Source organism: Theropithecus gelada, chromosome 6 (assembly GCF_003255815.1).
Source record: "Theropithecus gelada isolate Dixy chromosome 6, Tgel_1.0, whole genome shotgun sequence".
Classification (NCBI taxonomy): domain Eukaryota; kingdom Metazoa; phylum Chordata; class Mammalia; order Primates; family Cercopithecidae; genus Theropithecus; species Theropithecus gelada.
In genome coordinates, this window is record NC_037673.1 from 119508119 (window position 1) to 119528790 (window position 20672).

Here is a 20672-nt window from a genome sequence, read left to right on the forward strand (position 1 = left end):
AGGCAAACTTTTGAATTGTATGTCAAATGAAATCAGATAAGAGGGTCTCCTGGACAGAACCCCCTTCTCTCCTCCTACCCCTTCTGCTGCTCCCTCCCTATCCTGGCCTCCAGCTCCATCCTTCCCCTCCCAGCTCAGGGTACAATGGGCTTCCCAAGGATAATTTTCGGGGCGAAAATGCTCGAGAAAATAATGAATTTGGGTAATTTATCGATCCTGGCTCCTCTTCCCACTTGTTTTATTTTAGAGGTCATTAATCAATGAAGAAAAACACCACCGTGTCCCCCCGTTTGCATTTAATACACTCAGGCTCCTTATTTATTCCTCTGGAACAAATTCCCAGCAAATATTCACCCATCGATTTGGGAGCCATGGATTTTTATAAAGGTTTGATCGCTTTCTAAGTGGTCGAAGTGATTTGTTTCCGCGGTCTTCTCAGTATTGAAGGGGGTGGGGGGAGCGGATTTGAGGGGGTGCATGTCCTTGCCGTCGGTGGGCTCACTTTCTAAAAACTACTGATACGCGCCAGGGTGTCCGTGACCAAGCGGGCCCAGGGTCAACTGTGTGAGGGGGGAGCGCCCCTCAGAGCGCGCGTAGCGTCGGGGGTCCCGCCTACGCCGCTGCGCGCCCTTTTGCGCACCGGGAGGGGACCACGCCGACCCAGCCTCAGCCGAACTCCGCGGGCATCCGGGAAGCCGCTGTGGAGGCAGGTGCCCAGCCCGGCGCCGTGGGCCTGCTGGGGAGAAGCGCGGGAGGTCCAGACTCCCGGTCTATTCCCTTCCAGACTTCTTCGTTCGCTCCCGGGCCCTCGGGGCTCTCCCTCAAACTTTCTCCTGCCCCCTTCACGGGAGGCCCCTGTACCCTCTGGGCCTTAGGGTCCTCGGGATCGACTTGTGCCCAGGGTGGGTGGGGCGGAAGCTTGAATCGGATAACGCAGGTACGCCACGTGTAGACGTAGTGGGCGAGGGGGACTTCGCTACCTTCTCAGCTTCTTCCCTGGCCCCCGCAGCCAAATCTCTCCCATGGTACCCCCTCTGGCGTCAGTCTGGACCGAGTGGCTACAGGTTTGACTAGGGTGGGCAGTAGATGCACTTGGCACCTCACCGAACGGTGTTTGAATCCGCCTCCATTACTCATTAATGGCGTGACCTTAGGCAACCCATCTAAACTTTCCGAACCTCAGCGGTCCCCATCTACAATATGGGGGTTAATGATAATGCCTTCCCCGCATGGTTGCTAGGTGGATTAAATGGACGTAAAGCGCCTACCCGCGCTCGGCACGTCCAAAGCTCTCATTAACAGGTCAGCTAATCTTATTACGAGAGGAACCCTGCCCCCTCTGCTTCCCAGAGTGTGGGCGGCATGAGGCCACCGAAGCAGCTGCTCCAACTAGCATTTCAAAATCCTTTCTAATGGTGGCAGGGGGTAGGGGTAGGGGGGAGGCGGGGTTGGGACTGGTAGAGGTTCTTTGAGACTTCCAGTTCTGGGGACCATGCACTTGGAAGTAGCTGGGTTTGGGCAGAAACAAGAAGGCAGATGACGGGACCGCCGCCGGAGTCCGGACTTCCATCCCTGGAGCTCACTGTCTCTCCCAGAGAACAGAGGAGTGTCCCGGTTTCTCAGCAATGAACCAGGAGAGTGTGAGAAACAGCATTTGTTTCTTCTCCCGTGGCCCGACAGACCACTCTTCGGCAGTTCTGCGAGCAGATTAATTGAAGCGGGCCTGGAACTTCATCCTCTCCTCCCGATGGAGTTGCTGGAAGTCTGCGGAGACTGCCTGGTTAGCCTCCGGGACCACAGCGCCGTGGGTTTTCCCTCGTGGCGTCTGCCTTAAACTTGGGTGCTATCAATCTATCCAACAATGATGGATGACCTTGTCATAACGACGCCAGTCAAAACATTTTCGGTTCAACTCTGTTCCAACCAACATCGAAGCATCCTGCATGAGACCCGGATGAAGTCTAAACAGCACGTTTCTCAGGCTCAGACAACTTGAGTGGTAGGAAAAGAAAAAGAAACAAGCAGAAATCAGGAAAGAATAGCTATTAATTGTTCAGACTGGCAAGTGCTAAATAAGTTAGGTTGTTTGAAGAAAGATAAATGCCGTTTCTTCTCTTTGAGGTATGGCCAGAACCCCGGCGATGGGAAAGTACCTCCTGAATTGGTCAATTTCACACATCCTGCCTGTGCCCTCTACCATCTACTACCGAAAATGCCAGGAAGAGCTGGGGGGCAAGTGCCTAATTCGTGGGCGCCAGACTGCATCGAAGGGCTGCCCTGGCACAAAGTCTGGGGAGAGGGCATGGTGGAGGTGGGGCTGCACTCCCACCCTGTCCCTCTAACGTCAGGTTTTGGGTAGAGAAACCTATGCATGACCTCCGGGGGCAGCCGCAGGCAGCTGACTGCAAACAGCCTCGCCCGTGTCCCATAGCAGTTGTGCCACCAGATGTAACACTGGATACTTGCTTCCGGGCCCCAACAAGGAGAGGGAAAGAGCCCTCCAGAAGACAACCCGAGAGGGGGTCGGCAGAACGCTGGGTGGTGTCCAGACTCTATCGCAGCCACCTCCCAGCCCCACGACCAGGCTTGAGTCCCTCCAGGACCAGCTGCTCTCGGTCCCAGGACCCTCGGTCCCACGCCTCCCTGCACCTACAAGCCTGCCTCCTGGGCTGCAGACAGAGGGTTTCACTGCAGCGCGCAACCCGTCCCGCTCCGACCCCAACTTTTCTCCCCGGAGGATTTATGTTAGAGGTTGAGTGGCGGGCGAGTGGACTCTGGCACCCAGAAGCACTCCAGGAAAAACTGAGCCGGGCAAAAGCGCAAACCCGGTCTCGGCAGCGCGGGCTTGCTCCAGCGCCGACACTACAGCGTGTGCGGAGATGCATTCCGGTTGCCGCGTTTCCACTGCTTTTAAGATCAGGGCACTGAGCTGGGACCCAGAAAAGACATATCATGGGCAGAAAGAGACAACAGGCTAGCGGGAGACGTCACGCCAAAAAAACTGGGGATGGAAGGGCGGAGGAGTTTGTGCGGGAAAGGCGCACTGGCGGTGTGGGTCGGGCCCAGTTAGAACTTCCTTCTTCCCTCTCCCCTCCTCTTCTTCTGGACTGCCTCCCCTCCCCTCTCCGTCCGTTCTCTCTCTCTCTCTCTCACACACACACACACACACACACACACACACACACACACACACACTCTCTTGTATTTTGTGCTGTCGTAAAACCCACGTGTCCAGCCGGGAGGCTGCCAGAGCGTGGAGCCAAGGAGCCAGGACGCGGCAGCGGCCCAGCGCAGCAGCCCACGGCGGTTCAGTCCGGCGCCCAGGTCCGCCCGCGCTCTCGCGCCCTCCGCGGGTCTCCAATTTTCTCGCTCGCACGTCGGGAGGGCTCCGGGCGGCACAATCTCTAGGACTCTCCTCCCGCGCTGCCCAGGGGCATGTAGCGCAGCCAAGGCGCACACTCCGCACACCCGCACGCTCACCGAGACACACTCACGCACCCACCGGCAGCGCCGAATTTTCAGGTAAGGTGAGGCTCGTCTGGGACTTAGAGTCTAAGGCTTGGTAGATAGGAAGGTTGGTGGTCCTAGGTTGGGGGCGGGGGGCGAGACTGTTCCGCCTTCTGGCATCTGAGGCCAGCGCGGCTCGGGCGCTGCGCCACCCCGGCTCAGGTCGGCTCCGGGCGCTGGCTGAGGGCGGGGGTTGCGTCCTGCAGCCGAGTTCTACCGGGCAGCGCCCTCCTGTCGGGCCCCAGCATTGCTGGATTGGAGCTGCACGCTGCGATCGGGGAGGCAGAGCGGGGTGCACACAGCTTCCTCTGTGCGGCGCCGCAGCTTCGGAGTAAACTTTGAGCCCCAGCGGAGTTGGGAAAGGGAGCCGCGAAACCCGGCGGCCGCCGGCTGAACCACCGGGTCGGGCGCTTTCTCCAGGGTCCCAGCGGCCCTCTTCCCGGCTCCATTCGCCCAACTCACGCGCCCCCTCTTCCCTGCCCTCTGCCCCCAGTTCGAGGCGTCGGACATGCTGAAGCCCGGAGACCCCGGCGGTTCGGCCTTCCTCAAGGTGGACCCAGCCTACCTGCAGCACTGGCAGCAACTCTTCCCTCACGGCGGCGTCGGCCCGCTCAAGGGCAGCGGCGCCACTGGTCCCCTGAGCGCGCCGCAGCCTCTTCAGCCGCCGCCGCCGCCGCCGCCGCCCCCGGAGCGCGCCGAGCCTCCGCCCGACAGCCTGCGCCCGCGGCCCGCCTCTCTCTCCTCCGCCTCGTCCACCCCGGCTTCCTCCTCCACCTCCGCATCCTCCGCCTCCTCCTGCGCTGCTGCAGCCGCTGCCGCCGCGCTGGCTGGTCTCTCCGCCCTGCCGGTGTCGCAGCTGCCGGTGTTCGCTCCTCTAGCGGCCGCTGCCGTCGCCGCCGAGCCGCTGCCCCCCAAGGAACTGTGCCTCGGCGCCGCCTCCGGCCCCGGGCCCACCAAGTGCGGCGGCGGCGGCGGCGGCGGCGGCGGGGATGGCCGGGGCGCCCTGCGCTTCCGCTGCAGCGCAGAGGAGCTGGACTATTACCTGTACGGCCAGCAGCGCATGGAGATCATCCCGCTCAACCAGCACACCAGCGACCCCAACAACCGTACGTAGCCGCAGCCCGCGCGCTCTTTCCCGGGGCGCCGGCGGGCGCGGGCGCGGGCGCCTGTCAGGGAGGCGGGTCAGATAGGAGTGACACGGGGGCGGGGGGGAGCAGCTGGTCCTGGCCGCTGGCCGGCGCCTCCCGGATCTCTGACAAAAGTTTTCTGGCTTTGGAGAAGGAAAGAGAACGGATGGGACGGCCGGTGGCACTTTGGGGTTCCCTCTCCCTCCCTCCTTCTCCTCACCTGCTTCACAGTCCCAAGTGTTTGGGGCTGGAGTCTCCTGTGGACCCGGCTTAACAAACCTCTGCCCTCCCGCTGGACAGTGCCCGGGGCCAGACGGGTAGTGGCAGTGTGTGACAGGGGGTGTCTGGGACCGGCCCTGCCTGACCTTAGCCGGGACGAGGGAGGGACCCTCAGCGTTTCTGGGGAGTACGCAGACCAGGGCTTGTTTTTGCTACTCGCCACCCCACCTCTGGTGGTGACTGCAAGTCATTTTTGGGCCGCGGGGTTGTGGGGGAACCGGCCGGAAGCTGTTCGCTGGCGAGGCCTCACCAGAGTAGGAATTTTGGTTGATATTGAGTCCGTTTCTCCTTGAAGGCAGGCAGTATTCTTAGATCTACTGTTCATTTAAAAAGAAGGAAAAGAAAAAAAAAAAAAAGACTGCTACTTACTGAGAAGAAAATTTCTGTTCTCCGCTGATTCAGCTGATCCCGCTTTATCCGCGCACCTTTGACCCCGCAAACATTCATAACCCATGTTGGTTTATTTATTTGTTTTTAGAAATTACGGTGACTATAATTTAGTAAAAGACGCTTACTCCCCTCTTCCTCCAAGTTAATAGCAAATGCCTAACTAAACATCAGGATTCCTGTAGCTTCGGTTCCTGTATCCACAATTTGAAACGCTTATCACAAGTACAGTTCCATTTGGCGATTTGGAAGCAAAACTCTAAATGAAGATCAAACAATATGTACTGCTTTATACCTGCTTCTTTTTGATAATTTCAGAAGTTATACTGTGTTTACACCTATACTGTGTTGGGATTGTTAAACTTACTTTCAGAGACTTCTGGAGATACCATTTAAAGTATGTTAAGAGCGTCAGATTGAAAGCAATACAGGATTTGAATGATCAGCATTCATTCAGCTATTTTCTTCATCTCATTCCTTCGTCTGGCTTCTGTATCAGTAAAGTTAATTAAAAACATTTATTTTTATTCAATTTTGAATAAGTTGCTTCTTGCAAAATGTCTACTGCTCTGTGAACTTCTTAATTCGTTTTAAAGCAAAATAAGTTCAGTTATAGCTTTTTAAAGGATTCCGTAAGTCGTTGATTTGAGGAAAAAACCACTGGGCAACTGCCTCGTGATTGAGGCCTATGAATATTTTCATTATGTTGGACATAGTTGTGACGGAGATAATAATTACCAACAAAAAGAGTAATCGTATTTACTTTTTCTTTATAAAGTTTGAGGGTAAAGCACTGGCTTAAAATAGTGGTTTCAACTCTAATTTTGCTGTGCAGTTGAGAAGACTTGTATTTCACAGTTTCAGAAAGTTTTACAAAATTATACTCTCCCAACAGATTTCAAAAAATACTTATCTCCTACTGAATTTCTTGAATGTGTGTTTTTGAAGCAATTATTTTAAATTGTGAAATAGAGACTTTTAAAGTGCCTTGAAAAAGGCATGTCTTACTGCTAAGTGAAATATAGCCATTGCAGGCTGAGACTGCTTCATCAATCTTGCAATTTCACTTCTGAATTAAATATATGTTAGAGAAGTCACCAGCAGTACACCCCAAATCCCTGACTGTGTGCTGAGCTCCTGTACTGTTCACAATGCAGTCTGAAGATTTAATACATTTTCACCAGAGAAAACTTAGACTAATCCGAGAAAGAATTAGGATAGATTCCTAATTAATATATGAGTATTGAACCAGTTTATTGCCTGGGTAACTTTTTCTCAGGTTGGAGAGAATAAATTACAATTTTATTTAAATGACTTATATTGTGTTAATCTTCTCGTATCTCCTGTTGAGCCAACTAGATTGTTTCAGTGTGTGAAGTGCAGGGGAAAAGACAGAAGAAAAAGAAAATTAGATTGTCCTGTTAGAGTTACACCCCACGTTGCTCCCTAATTAAAGGGCAATTGAGAAAGAAAATACAAAGCTGAGATACCGCTGTGTAATGCTGGGAGACCAGATCTCCCATTCTTCCAGGAACTTCTCTGGACAAGTAAGCTTAGGCACTCATTTGAAGCCATGGGATATACTTTTACAAAGATGAAACGTGATTGAGTTTAATCTACATAGGGGCTTTAAACAAGTCAGAAATACAAATACTGGGAAAGTCATTTCCTTTGGCAGGGGAAGTTGGCATAATGGTTATTGAAAGGCTGTGAAAAAGAGAAGCTTCTCCTCATTCTTGAGTTGTATGTGAGTGGGGGTGGAGGCAGAGAGAAGCTCCTATTAATTTATCATGTATAGATTTCCCTAGTTTTTCTTTTAGTTTTTTTTTTTTTTGTCATATCCCTCTAAAAGAATTCTGTGAAGTGACCACTTAGCATTGCTTCGTTTTCTCACTTCATGCTTAAAAGGGTAGGTATTGAGTTGTTTTCTCGTTTTCTCACAAGGTGAAATAAAAAGGGCAGGGTAGGGCAGGGGGTGCCTCCTTACTTCTCCCTTCCCTTATAGCGAAGTAACTTTTTGCCTAGGATCAGCAATACATATCATTGCTCTGTAAGAAAAGAACTTAGGAACACTAGTTTCACCTTGAAACTTTATTGGCATCTATGACAAATGTTACAGTGACAGGGCTTGTGGCTCTCTTTCGTTCTAAAAGATTTTAAAACAGCAGAAACTGCAAGCTAGCCCGGGTGAGCTTCTCCAATATATTACTAACTCCGTATCAGTTTACCCTGGGACTGAAGTACGCTTTCCACCAGAGCTCTGAATGCTTTGCTGCTGCTGCTGCTGCTGCTGCTGCTGCTGCTGCTTTCTCTTAAAAATCAAGTGGTGCCTCCTGCCATATAAATGGGGGATGGGGCCCTTCCTTCCCCCTCTAATATTTCTGCCCTCATTTGCTGCTGGGCTGCCTGAAGTCATTGATTTAGTCAGGCTTCATCGGAGTGGCCTCTTCCCGGGTTCTGGGAGCTGGTGTGTTGCCTGAAACATTGTCACTTACTCTTGAAAAGTACAGAGAGACAGTCATGGGTGTGCCTGGCATGTCTGAGGAGCATCTCAGTTGTTCTCTCAGCAGAGCCCATTAGTTTTTCATGCCTTTTTTGTGAAGATGTGCTTCCCTAGGACCTGGGAGGGAGGCGGGAACTGAGCCACTTTGGGTGTCTGCGGGGAGAGTTGGACCACCTTGCAACTTTCCCAGTTGTGGGAGGGGTCTCTGTCCCCTCCCGATTTACTGGAACCCTCCTGCGCAGGGAACAGTGCTGGAAACAGCGCCGTTGTGTGCATGGGTGTGGGAGCAGGGCTTGAGGCTCCCTTACTGGGAATGCCACGCTTTCCAAGGGTTTAGGGAGAGGGGCTGGGGAGAGAAAAGGAAGTCTGAGCCTAACACTGGTTTGTCGGGTTGCTTGCTAAGGGGTCAAGGAAAGAGATAAAGGAGGGCGAGTGTTTTCTGACCTTCCCTAGTCCCTCCCCACCCAGGTGGAAAACCCAGGTCCTGTTTGGGCAGCTTCCAGCCCTGTGGCACACCAGCAGGCTTTTCGTGCTACCGGGGAACATCCGCTGCGCCCCTTCTACCTCCTCTATCAAAGACCAGCGAGCACCTTAGATTTCAGAAGTGGTCCGGGTGGGAGAAAGCTTTGGCTTCAGTGCGTGGGCTTTTGTGTTTCTCTCTCTCTCTCTCTTTCTCTCTCTCTCTCTCTGTATGTGTGTGTGTGTGTAAGCCCAGCCTCATCCCGTAACACACATGATTTAGCTATTTTACATCTTTCGTTATCTAGCGCCCTGAAACCGAACACAGAGCCATATATTAGATTGAGGTTAGAAGAGGTGGCGACTGTTTATTTAAGGTGATAAAATGGTCCATCAGCAGTAATCTCCATCGATATGTGCCACCAGGAGATGAAGGATGAGGGGACAAGCCACAATTAATTGCCCTATAGTTTTGTAGGAGAGAGTGGAGCCAGCCCAGACCCGCTTCGATCTCCTCTCGCGGCTCCTATTCATCATCTCTGCATTGTATATGGCAGCCTCGCAGGGGCAGGGGCCGGCTAGGTTTATCTCCGCGCAATATTCTCTCACCCTCACAAACTGGTGCTCCCATTTAATTTATTAATACAGTCATCGGAAGACAAATAAGACCCACATTTTCTCCCTCCCACCTTCTTGCCCTCCTCCTTTTGTCTCTCCCTCTTGGTCCCAGGGCCAAGCCGGCAGCCAGGCAGGGCAAAGAACGCCTAGAGCTTTTGCGATTCGCCGGGAGCTTTAAACTCGCCTAGACGGAGAGTTCCTGAGAGGATTCCCACGAGCTGGGCCGCCCCGCAGGGTCGAGACTGCAATCAATTGACTCCCTTTCCAGCGGCCAGGCAAACCCGCCTCGCCTCTGGATCTACTTCTAGACCCTCTCCCGGGGCTTGGAAGACCCCTGCCGGGTGGAGGAGGAGGGCCGGGTGGGTGGCGGGGTGCAGTGGGGACGTCGGATCGTGGGTGATGTCGGCGGCCACGCCTCATGTTAGAAGAGAGCTTTTCGTGGGCAGGAGCGGGGTGGGACCTGCAAAACTCAGCCTTCGGCCCTGAGGCCTGGGCGCCCCACCCCGCCCATCGCTCCCTCTCAGCCATCCCATCTAGCCTATAGCTCGAGAAGGCAGTGGGGGGAGCGCAGGCTGGAGCCCCGGGGGCGTGAACCCCACGCGGGAGGTTCGGGTCCGGGCACTCTGCCTGCCTACCCTCTGCCCGGCTGCCCAGCCCCCACGCCCCTCCCCGCCCAGGGCGCACGCGGCACTGCCAGCAGGCTGCACTCCCGGGTCCTCGTCGCCAGGCTGGGATCGATGGACGCCGGCCCCTCAGGTCTCGGCCTGTGGGACTGAGGGCCGCGACCTTGGCGGCGGTAGTGGAGGATTTACAGCCCGGGTGGGTAGTGCCGCCCAGGCGGGGAAGCAAGCTTTTCACCTACTCCTTGATTTCCTACGTACAGGGTGGGTGAGAGCCAGCGAAGGCGTCGGGCAGGTACTGGGGAGTGAAGATGTGGTGTAGCGCGCACTCCCCGCGCGCCTACACGTGACTGTTGGCCTCTCCACAAGCCAAAAGCCCAGAAGCGTTTTATATTTCACCTTTCCTAGAACGAGAAATGAAATTCCAGAAGAGAAAACCATGGTCTGCTTTGCTGCCTTTACCTTAAAATAGATATATTGTAAAGATCTATTGCACTTTAAAGACATTGAAACAATACAGAAGGATAGGAAATTAAGAGTGAAAGTCTGCTCTTAGCTGCACTTGGCCTGGCCTTCTGATGCCAGTAGGTGAACAAGTCTGTAACCTAATGACAGCACCTTCCCTACCCTTAAACAGGAGCATTGACAGATTTATTCAAGATAGAAAAGGAACCATGGTCTCTTATATTACCTAATGCTAAAATGGCATTTCAAAGTGTGTTGCTTAGAGCATATGAAAGTATCTCTCACAAATGTAAAAAAAAATTTATGAATAACAATTATGAACTTGTACAAAAACTCTTCCCCTGATTTTAAGAGAAAGTATGAACATTTACTTGCTTCCTTGTTAGGAACTTAAGTAGTTGTGTTATGTATTGCTTGCCCTGGAATGCTCTGTGTGTGTATATATAATATAATGACATATATACATTTATACATAGTTTGGGCATATAGCCTACTTCTCTTTCAAACCTTTTCATGTAGGTGTTTATACTCTGCTAGAATGTTTGTCTTGAGCATATTTGTCAACCCCAAGAAATGTTACTTGTTTTGAATATCCTCAAGCTACCCTGAGACTCAGACATAAGTTAGAACCCAAATGTTTCAGGTGGGGGAATTTTGTGTATTAAAAAATAACATTGGAATATAACATGTATCTTGATGGCAGTTGGTCAACTTTTCTGGCAGAATATTTTGATATAGCATGAAGTGGTTCACAAATTAAGAAGACCTTTGTTGGGTGCACTAATTAAAGTTGATTGACTTTGTCTAGCCTGCTGTGGACCTAACACACAGGTAGTCTTCTAGATATTGGTAGAGCCTCAGTTATTCACTCTTAATAGTAGCATAATGCTACTATTAAGTTTTTCAACTCTTTATGGAGACAAATGAAACAATAAGTTGAAGACGGCTTTAGAGGACTTCTTGGAAAAAGGCCTTAGCCACAGTTTTATTATCATGCATTACAAATATTAGAAGTATGCTTTTGTCTATGAGGGTAGTGGTACCTATGCTGATGTAGTTGATGGGATGACGTGTGGAGAACCATGTTGGAAGTTGACAATCTCTGGTACAAGCTGCTAGGGAATGAACACTAAACACTCTTGCTTCTCACCATTTGCATCACTGAGTTGAGCAGAAAAAAAAAATAAAATAAAATAAGTTAAGCAACTCCCTGGAGTAACTTATTTCTATTTCCATGGGCATATTGCCTTTGCTTATTGTCATTTGCTTTTACCTATTTTTGCAAAGGTGCTGAAAGGCTGTCTCTGAGGTCAGACAATAACATTCAAAATTATAGACATTATCTATGTATTTTCCTATCCATTCTCTTACTTTAATGTCTGAAAACACAAGAGTGTGGGAAAGAGGGAAACCTCTATAACTCAATCATGCTACAGCAATTTTCATGGCCCCCAAATAGTTACTTCAGTGAAATATTTCAATTCAATTGAGTCATGAGTTTGAATGTTAAATTCTCCCAGCTTTCATTAGTCTTTTAAAAATCCCTGGGTTTAGAGGCCTTGCAGTCAGGCAGCTTTGGCTGTGAATCCTTTCTCTGCCACTTTCTAGCTTCTGGTTCTTGGTGGAGTAACAGGGCTTGGAAATTGCTTTATCTGCAGAATGGGAATCGTGATACTTAGATAATATGCTGGTTGTTGGTTCCAGACAGGTGTCTCACACATAGTATGCACTGTAATTGTGTTTATTGTCTTTCATGTAATTCCCAAAATGTCTTGAAGTTTTTATTTTCACAATCAATAAGCTTGAGAGGGTGTGTGAAGTGTGTGTGTTTCAGAGGGGCTGACATATGGATAAGTGTGAGAATACTCCATCCAGGCCCTGGGGTCAAAAGCAGAGTCTGGAAGAATTTTAACAACAGTTCGTGTTGCTGGTAGAGGAGGGACAGAAAAGGGCATTTGTGTGAGGGAGACCCAGCGGCATGGACACTTCTCTACTTTGGGAAACAAGTTGTTGCTTTTCACCTCAGAGGTCTGGGGACATTTCTGAGAAGCTTGCGACCCTAATTCTTCAGCTCTCTTGGGAGGAGTGGAGTAGTAGCTGCTGACTGAAGGGAAGGCTTGGCTGGCTAGAGCCCTCTCCAGTGAGACAGGATGCTTACATAGTCAGCCCTCCTTTGCTGCGAAGCAAATGGCAAATCGAGGGTTCCCTTACCAGGCTGGGTTGCGATTAGGTGTTCCTTACACAAAAGTTCCATACGGACTCACAAGTTTCTCGGGCGTTTCGGCCATTTCAGCGCAGATAAGGCACATCCAGGGTGATCCACCAGGCCTGGCTGCGGCCAAGGCCTACGGCAGGTGCCTGGATGCCACGAGGGCCACCCGCCGCCCCGCGCTGGCACGTCCACCGGTGGCCAGCTTTCACCGTGTCCGCCAGGCGGGACTCGCCAGGTGTCAGGCCCAGTGCCATAGGCCTGACACTTGCGCGGGGTCGCCGTGGCTCCTCAGGGAAGCTGGGCCAACGAGGCTGGGTCGCGCCGGCGGGCGCCGAGGCCACCTTCTCCGGGCAGGCCCTCAGCGCTGAGGCGCAGACACGGCGGCTCCTCCAGGCCCATTAATAACCCGGAGGGCGCTGCGATCCGACAGCGCAGTCGCCACAGGCTCTGTTTCCCGTGGCCGCCTGCCCCCTTCCCGCCCAGTTCGAGTGGAGGGATACTGGGCGCCCACTACCGCCCGACCCGGAGGGTGGGGGTCCCTCTTGCGCAGGCTGCTCTAGGGAGTTTGAGAGAGAGAGAGAGCTTCATCAACAGCTTCACCCATTGCATAGCAAGACAGAATCGCGTTTAGCCTGGAGAACAGCCGTCGGGGCAGGAGTTGGTGCCTTCTCTAACAATTACGCTGATCCTTAAATTTGCTATTTGTTTCTTTCCGGTGTCTAGGAAGAGCGTATACACCAAACCCTCCAGAACAGCACCCCCGTCTCCCACCCTGCCCCACCTGTCCCCGCCCTGCTTCAGTGCCTGGGGGAGAACTGACTGGTCGCTTGAGGGACCCCAGTGCGGGCGCGCCTTTGGAGTCCTGGGGCTGCAGCTCCTGCTCTACTGGGCTGCGGGCCTGCTCTGCCCTGTCCCGTGGGCGTTTGGGAGGCAGTCGAGGAAGACTCCGAGTCTCTGGGTCGAAGGAAGTGTGAATGGCACCCGCGATAGACTCCCCCCCGCCCCCGTCCGGTGAATTTAAATCGTCTCCTGTGTAATTGTAAAAAGAGGAAAGCTAAATATGCAGACGAATAGTATATAATCTCTTCGAGTTAGCAGATTGGGCAAGAGACGGGCTTTTTTTCCCGCAATACAAGGATAAACACATCCTGAAACTCCGGATAGAAACCTTAGGAATGGGCGAAAGGGTCAGAAGCAACGAGATACAGTGGGGAAGAGAGAGACAAAGAGAGACAGAGACAGAGGGAGAGATGCAGAGAGACTGAAACGGGAAGGAGAAGTCTGGAACTATCGGCTCCGTGGAGAGCGGACATGCTATCTGCTCCCAGATCCGAAGGCTTTTTGGGGAGCCTAGAGTCCTGGCCCGGTACCAGGCAGATCTGGGCTCGGCGAATTCCAAGGGAGCGGCGAGGGTTCTCTTTTCCTCCTCCTCTGAGTTGCTTTGGTGCCCCCAAGGCATCACCTTCCTCGAAGGTGGCTTACCCAGGCGGGCGATGATGCTGTTGTCTCGGGAGTTTACTCAAAGATGGTCCCCTCGGAGCGGCCGGATTAACCCGCTCCCTTCCCTTCCTCCTCCTTGTCTCCCGCAGGTTGCGATATGTGCGCGGACAACCGCAACGGCGAGTGCCCTATGCACGGGCCACTGCACTCGCTGCGCCGGCTCGTGGGCACCAGCAGCGCTGCGGCCGCAGCACCCCCGCCGGAGCTGCCGGAGTGGCTGCGGGACCTGCCTCGTGAGGTGTGCCTCTGCACCAGTACAGTGCCCGGCCTGGCCTACGGCATCTGCGCGGCGCAGAGGATCCAGCAAGGCACCTGGATTGGACCTTTCCAAGGCGTGCTTCTGCCCCCAGAGAAGGTGCAGGCAGGCGCCGTGAGGAACACGCAGCATCTTTGGGAGGTAAGTGGCCGGCTGCACAGTGCCTCGCCACCCAGCAGGAGCCTTGGCCGGCAGGGAGCCTGGCCTTTGGCGATGGCAACTGCGAAGAGAGCCTCCCTTGGCTCCCGGAGGGTAGCAGAGAATAGATTTCTCTGGTCTTGTAGATGCCTGGTGTCTGAGACACCTGCAGTAAGGAGGCTGACAGAACTGGGGCTGACACAATAGCCAGGGAAACAGAGCCTACAGATGTCTGAAGACAGAGTCACCTTAACCTACCTCCATTCCAGCTAGAATGGATTTGACTGTTGGTCTCTCTGAACTTTGAGAAAAAGAGAAAACAGCTGAGGAGATGGAACAGAGGAGGGTGGGCATTAGAATGTTTGAGCTGGGTGACCTTTATGTCCCATTCCAAGCGCTTCCAGTGTGTTTCTGTGTAGTGAGCAGAAAGGAACAGAAGCACAGAGAGGAGGAAGGAGAGACTGGCCCCTTTTCTCAGATAAAAACAATTTTGTCAGTGTTGAACGTGAGAGACCACATGTTTCACAACTTTCAAAGGACCCAAAGTAGGCAAATTACATTGGGAATCAGAAATCACAAATTCTGCTGCTTCTCTGATGAACGGAAATTATGTAGTCTTCATCAAGATGGAAAATCAGAACGTGGAAACACTGAACACTTTGGTGTAACCCAGTTGAGGATAATACTTTAATGGCACAATCTTACCTGAAGCAATTATTTTAAAATAACCTATTTGAAAAATGTCAGCCTGAGGTTTCTCCCAAAACGTCATGGTGGATTATTGAGGTTCACTTCTGAAGAGATAGATGCTTATCATTAGTAATCCTCCTACCAATCTTAGACACCTCCATCCAAGGAAAGTTGCTTATGTAATACAAGATGCCAGAAGTCATACCCTCAAGCAATATGTAAATCTGACTAACTGGGCAAGTGGTAGAATAAAGTGGGAATAGCTAGAAAATCAAGTTTCTTAAATGCCAGGGGCCAAGTTGACATGAACCCCTGGGCTCCATTAATGGGTCATTTCTGCAAGAGATTGCCTCTCATACTTGGCTTGCTGGCCTGTCAAGATGATCTTTTTCACTGTGAGCTGCCTTATATTCACTAAATAAAACTCATGGGACTCATTAATCCACTCAAAGTTTTGATGAGTGTCCACTCTGACCAGCACTGTATTAGGCCGTGGAGATACAGTGTGAAAAACAGACCTGGTGTCCAGAACCCTCCCGTGACTATTGGGGATGGGGTCCTGAGGCCTGTGTCTGCAAAGCCTGTTTTGATGGAGGAGAAGCTGAGTGTATGAGTCAACAGCCCGGCAGCCCAAAATAAGAACATGGAAGCCAGTGAGCTACCTACCCTATAGTTATCTCCTGGAGTGCCCCGGCTTAAAGCATCTGGTCTTGGAAACATTTTGGTTTTGTTTCTGACTAATTAGTTGTAACCTCCAATGTGGTTTAAAGTTTATAAAACACTTTCAGGTACTTCTTATGTTCCAGTGGTGTTATTAGGAACTCTAATATCGTATAGTTAAAGGTCTGCCAATATTTTTTTAAGAAAATCGTACAGCAATTGTTCAATAGTACAAATTTACTCCACCTGAATATGTTAAAACTGAACACTATTGCACTTTGATGCCTATCTATTTTTAGAGTGCCAGGGGACAAAGACATAAACATGAAAAAAAATCTCACAGTTCATTGTGGGTTTTTCCCCCCCAGAAGGCTTTGAATGATTGGGACGTTGGCAGGAGGCAACTAAACATATAGACTGTAATAATGTATATTAACACTGAAAACTATGGAACCTTTCTTTTCTACCTTTACTTGTACTTGATGAAGTTAAAATTTTGTTGTAGTGAAGAGAGTGGGGAATTTAGCCAGTGTTTTTCTTTTTCTTGGTACTTCAGTAGATATAAAGTGAATTTTATCTATTGTTCAGGGCATGTGAGTTGAATGCGCTGGGGTGGTTCTTAGAGTTGGTTCTCTGTTAGAAAAAAGACTTGCTGGGTGTATGCTTGGAAGATCTACAGGATCCAACTCCTAAATTCAGGACATAATCTATTTTTTAATTATCTGTAGCAACAGTTAGAATAAGATACATTTGGGAATTGAAGGGATATTAAAACTTCAGCCATACAAAATGTGTCAGTTTCCTGGGAGATCACGTGAAATGCGACTAACTGGGGCCAGGTAACTTAGTGCCAATGTCCATTTGTAAAATAAAATACTTACTTTATAAAATAGGTTTCAGATTTTTATTAGCATAATGATTTTTAAGATATAAAGTATGGGTTTAAAATTTTTAAGCATTATAATTTATTTTTATGAAACATGACTGTTTGAATTTTTACATTTATAATACAATATTCCAAATGTTAGATTGTTCCTTAACTTTTAGTTTTTTCTGTAATACAGTATTCCAAATGTTAGATTGTTCCTTAAATTTTAGTTCTTTTCTTTAGTTCTTTCTAAATTTTATTCTGAAATTTTAAAAATCATCATATTATTCATATTAGAATCAGTAAGTGGAATACATTGTAGGTATATAGGAGATGTTTGGCAATAATTGTTTAATGACTCATGTAATAATTATCCATTTCAAAAACTTTTTCTTTTAGATGTCTTCCAGAATAGCAAGTCAACAAAGTGTATTAAAAAATTAAAAACAGTTGAATCATGATTATTTTATTTAAAAGGCAACTGTAATCATTTGTCTTCCGCACATTTTTTCAAGTCATTTGCTAATGAAGAAATGTCTTTTTATTTCAAGTTCAATACTCAGGTCCTGATGGATCTTACCAGGGTTACTTATCTTTATTTCAGTACAATAAATGGATTGCTAATCTTTTCCCGTCACTGTTTCCAAGTAGATGATGGATTTTTGTTTCAGTTTACAGTTCATTGTTTTTAGTAAGGTTGTACTTTATTATACACATGAAGGCTTATTGCAGAAACAATCAGATTCACCTTAGTTACTCCTTTTATTTAATCATTAAAAGCTCTATTTTCTTTGTAGAAAAATGACTTTTTGTTAGTTAATATATATCAGCCATGGAGAGCTTGTTTGGTTTGTAAGCATGTAATCATTTTTTTCAGTTAATATTTTCTTTGTGTATAATCATAGTTCTTCAAAATACAGCAATTTAAAGAAAGTTAAATATCATTTCATTACATTCAATATGTTTTGACTCTTCAGGGTGTTTATGGGAAATTCCAAGAGAGTTTTTTTTTTTTTTTTTTTTTGCAATAAGCCAAGGTAATTTTTTAGTTTTTATAGTTTAAGAAGATTACAAGCTAAAAGCCAAATCATTAGTCATTTATTTTTGCCAGTGTCTTCTAGAATAAGAATTTTAATGTGTTTTTTAAGCAATAATAAATTCAGATACTTTAAAACAAAACATTGCAGGATGCATCAGACAATGACTTGCCTTGGTTATATATATTTATTCCAAGACTTGGATGCATGATACATTTCTAGCTATTTGGACTTAATATGAAATAAAATCTTTCTCAATATTTTCCAAAGAAAACAATCTTTCTCAGCAATTATGTCTTATTGATGAGAATGAGATAATTTTATCCTAATGTGTTTTCCAATAAAGAAGTGAAAAGGCACATTTGATTCCAACATTTATGAAAACATTATCTCAATTATTAATGTGCCCCCTTTCCCTTGAGATAAATTAATCTAGTTGCACATGGTTTCCTCTATCTGCTTAACATCAGAATTTAATATGACTGGACCTGAGGAATGTACCCAGTGTATACTTAAAATTCTACTGGAATAAAATACGGAAGTTTAAAATAAGGTTACAGTTTAAGATAGGCTAGAATTACTCAGGCCTTTCAACTCAGTGTCTGACTTGACAAGAAATTTTAGCAAGAATGACAAAATAAATTGCACTTATTTTCACCCTAGAAAAATTATCCTGCTAATTGAAATAATGTAGAGACTTGTTAGTGTTACAGTTAAGATACTAGAAAGGGCTTTAATTTTACAGAACCTGTCTTCTCTTTGCCTGAGTAAATTTGAGTGTCTCGTTTTCATTTGCACTATGTGGAAACCTTCATTATTTTTCTTTAGAAAATCAAGGGGGATAACATAATGTGAGCCTTTCTGTGATTTGTTTTGTGCCATAATATTTTAGATTTAATAAGAGTTTTGCTGTTAAGCAAATGGTCTATTTTTCATCATTACTGTTTAGCTTAAGTCAAGATATATTAATGAAAACCAATATTAAAAATATATTACATATTGCTAAATGTTTATTTTTCAAAACTATCATAGGTAGTTGGTTCTAGAAGAAAATAAATTGATTTCATATTTTAAATATATGTATGTTTCTATAAATGACTCAATTTCATATTTACAGTACTGTACCCACTTATATGTATTTAGATGTTGAAAAAATTATTCTAAATTAATCATTTTCAATTAGAATCATTTAAAAGTTGTCCCAGTGATAGTATTGTAATTATATATTCCATATTCTGTTTTATAGACTTTGGCTCATTTTGGCGTGATTCACCAAAACACTAGGGGATAGAATTATGTAGTTGTCGCAATTATATTGAAGTAAAAATCATGTTTTTCAGCAATTTATCATTTAATAGAGTAGTCTGCCTGTCAGTTTGGTTTTGAATATGTCAAATTTGTGAAATTCAAATAATTTCTCCTTAAAAATAAACCATAGCAATGCTACTATTATGTTTTAAATTATGCAGAGTAACAGCTGGTGTATCTCTCTGGCTTTGCCTCATTTGATTTGAAGATGTCTTTTATAGTGGTGCCCATTTGATAGAGTGTGAGCATTTTGTAGTTTTACATAAACTGTAAAACCATCTGCCGCCTCTTGGAATGGTTTCCAGCATTGTGTTAAAAGTCAAAACTTAGTACTTTAAGTTGCTTTGAAAATGTCCATTTAAAGTTCTGGCCCTTTTGGTTTATGTATCATGCTGCACAGTGCCACCCTTGGTTTTCTAAGTCCAAAAATAATTCTGCTTTAAAAAATATTATAACAGCCATTTGGACATTCTCACATCAGTGAGGTTTAATCCCAACATGCATGTGACACTACAGTGCTTTAGCTACAAATAGTTTATAAAGACTGATGAGTTCTGTATCCACAGGACTATTTTTCTCATTAGTTCAGTTTATCTATTTTTTACAAATTGCATCTTTTATCGATAGCATTTTGTCAATATGAAGAAAATAATTCACAAATATTTACTGGTCCATAACTGCATATTTTCTTACACCATGTAATTTTTTTTTTTTCCCACACTGACTTAAAAGGAAGGTATAAAAAGAGAAAGAATCTCAGAGGTTAGTGGGTAAATGAAACCTGCCCTCCCCAGTAACTGCCTGGCAGCAAGTGATCTGATGGAAATGTCATACGATAACACTGGTCTCAAGAAGCCTGCAGGGGAACCTTCTTATTTCACTGTGTAAATTAAAGCAGTTTTAATTTGAGAATATTTATTGTGTTACCCAGAAATCACTTACAGTTGTAGTATAATATGGATTAAAAATTGTTGTGATTGAATATGAAAAACTACATATTACTCACCTGGGGATTATGCCTACAATATCAAAGTCCTCTTGTCTCAGAAGGTGGATTTAATACACTGGTAGTATGGGAAAAACCATTTGCTAGGCTAAAGAACTCTATGTGTAGAACAACTATGAGCCTGCCTGCTTCGTTCTTTTTCTTTCATTCCTTTTTAGTATCGTATATACCCCAAGATTTCATTAGTTCAGACATTCCTTGTATATTTACACAAGAAATACAGACTTCAGTATAAGTACTTAGCATAAAAGCCAGAGAAGCCAGAGCAGAATATATACTTTTCCTTGTAAGCATTTGCCACCTCACTCAGATAAGTTACAGAATTCCATTATCCAAATTGTTACACATGTGTGACAGAGGTTGACCTTTCGTCATGTCAATCCTTTTTGTGTAGGCCCCAGGCTCCAGCCTAATGGCTCAAACCCTGATTTACTCACTGTAATAAGGGCAGGAGGTCGAGCAATTGTCAGGCTGCCTGTTCGTACTCTTCTTGGAGCCTGGTTGAAGGCTGTTAACACAAAGCTTTTCAAAGTGAATTTACAACCAGCACCACTGACAGAGGCCAATCAGTGCACCATAAATGTCAGGTTAGTGAGATTGAGCAGTAAGTAAAGTACTGACAGCACACTATTGGCTGGAATCAATTCACCAAGGTTTAACTGAGAAGAGCAATCTATGTGTGGCAGGCTTAGGGATAGAGCTAAGTGTGCAGCCTGGATTTCCAGGTAGACTGCATAGATTTACCGGTTAGTGGGAGCATAAGGGTTGGGACATCACACATTTGCTTCAGCGCATCCAACATCATCCATGCTGATGTGATGCACGATCTGGGAGTTCAGTGTTTCTGGGCCTGCTGACTCTGAGGCTTGGTGGTAAAAAATGGCACAGCATTAGATAAAAAGGAGAGAGAGAGGAAAACTATTACAGTATGAGGCTGTCAGAACTGGGGGACACATCCAGTGCATTACAATTCAATGACAGGTAATTTGTTCAAATTCCAAAACTATAACAGGGATTTCCACAAAGATGCAG

General features: G+C 47.2%; 1 protein-coding gene and 1 long non-coding RNA gene across 2 annotated transcripts in view; one reads left to right on the forward strand and one right to left on the reverse strand.

Annotated features, from left to right (window-relative positions):
- Window positions 1-289: 289 nt before the first annotated feature.
- Window positions 290-4320, reverse strand: LOC112625691. Its single transcript, XR_003119749.1, has 2 exons — window positions 4073-4320; window positions 290-1991 (listed from the first exon to the last, which is right to left on the reverse strand). It is a non-coding gene; the product is annotated as an uncharacterized LOC112625691 (long non-coding RNA).
- The window catches only part of PRDM6 (PR/SET domain 6), a 104758-nt gene continuing 87207 nt past the window's right edge, over window positions 3122-20672 (forward strand). The window contains exons 1-3 of the mRNA XM_025386834.1: window positions 3122-3522; window positions 4001-4613; window positions 13767-14074. Of these exons, the coding sequence (XP_025242619.1) occupies window positions 4016-4613; window positions 13767-14074 (906 nt within the window). The 5' untranslated portion in view covers window positions 3122-3522; window positions 4001-4015. The remainder of the gene's footprint in view (window positions 3523-4000; window positions 4614-13766; window positions 14075-20672) is intronic.